This window comes from Macrobrachium rosenbergii, chromosome 59 (genome assembly GCF_040412425.1).
Source record: "Macrobrachium rosenbergii isolate ZJJX-2024 chromosome 59, ASM4041242v1, whole genome shotgun sequence".
Lineage (NCBI taxonomy): Eukaryota > Metazoa > Arthropoda > Malacostraca > Decapoda > Palaemonidae > Macrobrachium > Macrobrachium rosenbergii.
The window spans coordinates 26,146,114-26,152,113 of NC_089799.1; the positions used below are offsets into that span (position 1 = coordinate 26,146,114).

Sequence of the window (6,000 nt, forward strand, 5' to 3'; positions counted from 1 at the left end):
AAGGTCTGACCCATTTTAATCTCCCGTTGATTTGTATCTTTCTTGACTTTTTGGTTAAGCTCTGATTTCTTTAGTAAAACTAAGCTTCAGGTAAGGTTTTCATATTTGCTTGGGTCTCTTTGTCTATAAACATACAATCTGATTATAAAAGGAAAACTAAGAACTGACATGAGAAAATTGAGGTGATATAAAAACAAAACCATTTTAATCATATATTTTATTGTACAGTTTCAAAAGTAAAAAAAAAAAAAAACATAGTTAACATATTCACAATTTCATACATTTTTTTTTTTCATGCTACGACACTTTCTTTTTCTTTTTATCTATCACAAATGCTTTGTTCAGATGTCTCATCCGAAAGAACACAGAAATTTTAGCGAAAAATGCTATCCCATCTTTGAGAACATCAGCTCCCGATAATTCCATTTCTGAAATTAATGACTGTGTGCAGTCTTTGCCTTCTCTCAAAGTATCACCATGAGCAGCAATGAAAATCTCTCTCATGATAGATAACAGACATGAAATCATCAGAGGGAGCATGAAGTCCGCCCATGTTAATAGTACTAAGCCATGATTTTTCTTTTTCGTTAGCCTCTGATGCCTTAACCCCTAAATGAGAATATTGTAATCCAAACTTCTTCACAATGTAGCCTCCAATGTATCGAACAGATTTTTCTTCTGTCACTTCAGATATCAATCTCTTGTCTTCCCCTGTCTCATTGTTAGGTTCCTCTCTCAAGTCTATTGTGTCCTCATTTTCTTTTTCAAAGTCACATTCTACTGTTTTGAAAAAAATACTTGTCAGGCATATTTCTACAGATAGTTCTCTCTCGCTGTCTCGCATTGCATTTGCTGGTTAAGGATATCAAATTCTTCTATGCATTCGGTAGGGGTTTTTTCACTTAGCAGCGCAATGTCTTTCCCTGGCAAGTACTTTCTTAAGCAAAATTTAAAGTTTACTGAATTAGGATTTTCATATGGCCCATTCATTTGACGTTCACATCCAAAAAAGTGTTCAAGTAAATCCTGATTCAGTTTTCTTGTAGGAATGACTTTAACACCATATAATTTCTTTACCATCTCATATAGGCATATCAGAAACTTGCATGACAAAATCACTCCCTTTTGAAATTTATACATGCAATTAAATCGTGAGTTTGCCACATTCATGGTTCTCATGGTGTCCATCATTTCATGCAAAACATTTTTCTGTTCTTCATAATCAATTCCAAAAGCATTTCGGGATGCCTTGTCACCATAAACAGTACAAGATTTCATGATATCAAACCACTTGTCAGTTAGCATTACGCACTTTGCAGTCTCCTCCCAATTACTGCTCTCTAACAGGCCTTTCTTACCCAAAAATGCTGTTGCATTTGCAGTTGTGCTGGATAACAGTTGCACTGCCAGTTTCACACGTTGCTTCTCTTGCCCAATCAGGTTAAAATGACTCTCATTTAATTTGTAAGAAAGGCCATATCCTGTCTTTCTCTTGCTACACATTTCACGAATGGCAGAATCCGACACAATACTGCCATCTTGCAATTTGAAACCCGACTTGACGAAATTGTTCTTCATTGAGTTTGATGAGATGAGGCGCATCTGCAAAAACAAAGATGTCCCTGTCTGCACTTGGATTTGTCATGGATTCTGCAGATATTTCCAAATTTTTCCAGACACGGAGATTTTACGAACCCAAATCATGCACTAGTGCAACAACATGATAGTTGGCTTTTTCAACATTTTCTGTTAGAGTTAAAAGAATTTTCTGAACGTTTGATTCATCAAATGCATAATATACTGGTTGTCTCCAATTACCTGTAAGTCCCCTTACCATGACAACTTGCACTTTATCATGACGTTTATACATAATGTAACATGTCTACGGCTTTATCATAAGAATAAGCTTTTTCTACCCTCATTTCATCTATGGACCTAACTGCAATTCTTTCCATTGATGATAAACTCTCCGCTTTCACTTTCATAAAACACAACATAGACATTAATAACCCTGGCTCACACTTAAAATGTCTAGCCCTATTGTTAAGTGTGGAGACAGAGGGCAAAGGGATGATGCCTTTTTTTTTCTCTTAAATATTTGTAGCACTTGGAGCTAAAACTTCGCAAAGTGGGAGCCAAAGCAATATCTTTATCGGACCAATTATGAGGATGTTTCTTATCAATGCATCCATTTGAGTTTCAGTAAATATAGATTTAAATATCACTTTCGTCTCTTCCCTAGTATAAGACTTCTCCTTTACACATGGCGTGCTCTTATGTTTGTTCTCTTGTTTCTTGCAATTGTCTCCTCCTCAATTCCAGTATCTCCTCTTGCATTTCCATCTTGACCTGCAAAAACTGTTCCTTCGTGACCATCTCAGGTTCCTGGATGTCTAATGCAGTCTGCACTTCCTCACTGGGCATAACTAGATTGTCTCTTCCATTGGAAGTGGTAGGTCTATCGCAGTCATGCAATTCCTCTTCACCGACGCTAATCAAATCTTGAACAATTTTCTTCTTCATTTCACGTCGTTCGTAATTCATAGACCTCCTAGACGCTTCTGCCGAACAAGTATCTGGAACAGAGTAAACGAATATTAATGATAAAATGCACTATTGGTAATTATTTTAATACAGCAAATAAAACTTTATTCCTTCTTAGTGCATAATACTTTTCATGGAAATGTCTTTTAATGGAAATATATAAACACATTGATTGTTTACAATTATCATTATTGAAAATAATATACGAGTGTATATATATATATATATATATATATATATATATATATATATATATATATATATATATATATATATATATATCTTAAAGGAAGGACAAAACAAAAGAACTAAATAGAGTAAGGTGTGACCAGAAAGAGATTTAGGAATTACACATATTATTTATATCATGAAAAGAGCATTAATGTCTCATTCACTTGATAAAGGATATATTTTAAATTTTATCACTTGCTTTTGGTTGTGTGCTGTACTTAATTTCTGTGTTTTTCTTAAGAGAAATATATTTATTTTCCTGGCAAAATTAGGTTTCAACGTAAAATTCGTGAAAATAAGTACAATTAAATAATTACCTTTGGGCAGAGAAAGAGATGGAACAGCATCCCTCTTCAGTATCCGTTGATTCTTGGGTCTTTCTATACCAAGGAGACGTGACTTCATGTCGTCAGCAATATCTTCTTTGCAGAAATATACAGAACAAATCACGGCATGATCTGGATTAATCTTGTCTGAGCGTCGACGTGCTTGTATCCAAGCATCTCTTAAAAATTCATCCCTCGGTAAACGAAAGAAACGAATGTCCTGATTAAACTTTTTCTTTTTCGTATCATAACAACCATAAACTGCGCAATTGTTTGGCATGGTTAGTTAGCTTATTTACGGTTGTGATTAAACAAGAAACCTATATTTACAGAGACGTTCACCTCAAGACTACATGTTAGTGAATGAAGCATTGTACTGGACTGTTGGCATTTATATGCCGAGATCCTAAGCAGATTGTGGATTAAGGACTATAAAAGATCCCCAGAGACAGGATAAACATAAATTAGGGTCAGAACCGTAAAGGAAATCCTCAGAGACCGGATAAATATAAAATATAAGCAGAAGACACAATTTTGTTTTGACATTTTCGTCCAAATCCGCGCCCGAAGATCTACTTGACTGTGAGCAGCTGTGGCTCACCTGATCTCAGTCGCCCAGCCCTGACCCAACCCTACGTGCGCGTTACTTGACCCCTCACTGTATGGATCCTGCTCGTAAGTCAAAACACTTGAAGCCCTTCCGGAACATCATGCTGGTCAGTTTGATGCTAATTTTATTGAATCATTCCTCCATATTTAGTATGAATTTATGCATTTTATTTTTTAACTAGTAAATTTCCACTGTAAGTTATCGGCAAGCATTTACTGAACTTTGCCATTTATTATGATAATTTAGCATCCGCTTGCACAGAGAGATGAATGTACCATTTACGCATATTTCTTGCTTGAGTGTACTGCACTTCCACGGGACTCAAATTTAACGACACTCTTCCCGTGTGTACTTATACAAGGCCGTGTCTCCTGGAATTTTGACTACAGACTGAAAATAGTAGATGCCAATGTTGAAAGGAGTGTCTTTGTCAGGACGGTTTTAGTAATGTGGGTTTTTGGAAATTTTTCTAACATCCTTTATGTTCATATAGAATTTAGGCCAAAGGTTAAGCGCTGGGATCTATGACGTCATTTAGCGCTGAAAAGGAAATTAACAGTACAAGGTTTGAAAGGTGTAACAGGAGGAAAACCTTGCATGTTGCTCTATGAAGCAGTTGTTAGAGAGGGTGAAAAGTCAGAGGGAAGACAGACTATGAAAAGGGGCACAGTATAAAGAATGAAAGAGATTGCAGCCAGGGGCCGAAGGGACGCTGCAAAGAACTCTTTAAGTAATGCCTACAGTGCACCACGTGGGGTGCACTGACGGCACTATCCTCCTACGGGAACTTTATGTTCGTGTTGAAAAAAAAATGTCAATACACGTCACCATTGTTTAGATTTCATCAGTTATCCCGGGGTGATGGTTTTTACATGTGCGTGGCCAGGTTACCAGGATATATCAAAACCTGGATGACAGGAATTGGATACCTAAGAAAGAAAGCATTCATTAAGTTATCCGTCAAGGTGATTAATTTTTAATGGAGGCGTCTGAAAATCTGAGGTTATACCGCCATGGAAACCATGTTAGCGCCTTTGGAAAGAATGGAGGACAGTGTTATAGTAAGAAGAGTGTATAATTCGGGATTGTTAGGAGGAGAAGAGCAAGACTTGGAAAGTATTAGGTAAATGGAGTGAAAGAGGCATTCCTGTATATTAAGGAAGGTCCTTATTATCCACGAATCACAAAAGTTTGTTCTTGGTAGAGGTTAGTGGTGCATTGTGTGTAGTGTTTGTTGTGTTGGTGAGCCTTCTGGCAGGTGCGTGGAGAGATTAATATTGTGGAGGTTTTCTGCACAAGGAATTCATCCACAATTCAGCAGTTTAAAGTGTGACTGCAGTAGTGACTGTTTATTCCTACTGTTTATTTGCATTTTCTTGGAAGCCAACCCAGTTCAAGGGAGGGCTTAATATATGTATATATACAGTACATATATACATACATACACACACACATATATATATATATATATATATAATGTGTGTATGTATGTATGTGTATTTGTAATTATACATGGTACGTATACCATAACTTGAATTGTATGTTTTTATTGGATGTTTTTCAAGTCATCGGTGTCGGTAAAAGGCTCCGTAAATCCCCTTACCTTGCATCTTGGCAGATTTAGGAGTTTAACATCAACCACGCAAATTCTCTCTCTCTCTCTCTCTCTCTCTCTCGTGTGCGTTTGTATGTGTGCGTGTGGTTGCACATGCGTACATATGTCTGTGTTAGCAGTGAACAACTTCCCTTAAGATTCTGGCTTGTCTCCTGAAAGACAGAGGACACTCAGTGATGAATCTAAGACGAAGTCTTTGTGTGAAATGTCTTCCACAGACTTGCAGTAGCATCTTAAGCAACGCTCACAAAACGAAAATTATATGCTATTTTAAAAGTGACGTGGTAAGCTTGTTCATGCCATCGGCAGCATATATGTTGTGCAAATACCGCCTGCAAAAGAAAACAGAATGGTTTGTTCTAGGTTCCTGGTAGCTGCAGCCTAGAGGTATGGACAAATCGCCTATTATTAATTAATTAATTATAATCTCCCTTCGGTGTTATTCCAGAGGTAGAGCAATTTGGATATTAAATGACAACGGTAGCTTCATGGTTGTGAATACAAAAAGAATGTCAGTGAGTGTGTGTATGTATATGTATATATATGTGTGTGTATGCGTGTATACACATTGTTACATTCTGAGGCCGGTTGGAAGAATGAAAATGGATTTTTTTATTAACTGCCTTAAAGGCCAACACACAGCGCTCAGAATGTAAGCGATAAATGTAATGAAT

The 6,000-nt window shown here is 36.8% G+C and overlaps 2 protein-coding genes across 2 annotated transcripts in view; one reads left to right on the forward strand and one right to left on the reverse strand.

Annotated features, from left to right (window-relative positions):
• Positions 1–6,000, forward strand: part of LOC136837356 (uncharacterized) — a 208,831-nt gene that overhangs the window by 21,720 nt on the left and 181,111 nt on the right. The window lies entirely within an intron of this gene.
• LOC136837360 (uncharacterized) lies at positions 203–3,522 on the reverse strand. Its single transcript, XM_067102112.1, has 2 exons — positions 3,093–3,522; positions 203–2,576 (listed from the first exon to the last, which is right to left on the reverse strand). The coding sequence occupies exons 1-2, from the start codon at positions 3,379–3,381 to the stop codon at positions 2,275–2,277; spliced, it is 591 nt and encodes a 196-aa protein (XP_066958213.1). The 5' UTR covers positions 3,382–3,522; the 3' UTR covers positions 203–2,274.

What these genes read in the sequence shown, in the direction of transcription:
- LOC136837360 (XM_067102112.1), bottom strand. Translation starts at nt 3,381, where the DNA reads ATGCCAAACAATTGCGCAGTTTATGGTTGTTATGATACGAAAAAGAAA. An exon ending in ATCTCTTTCTCTGCCCAAAG is followed by an intron (nt 2,577 to 3,092) that starts GTAATTATTTAA and finishes ACTCTGTTCCAG; the next exon opens with ATACTTGTTCGGCAGAAGCG.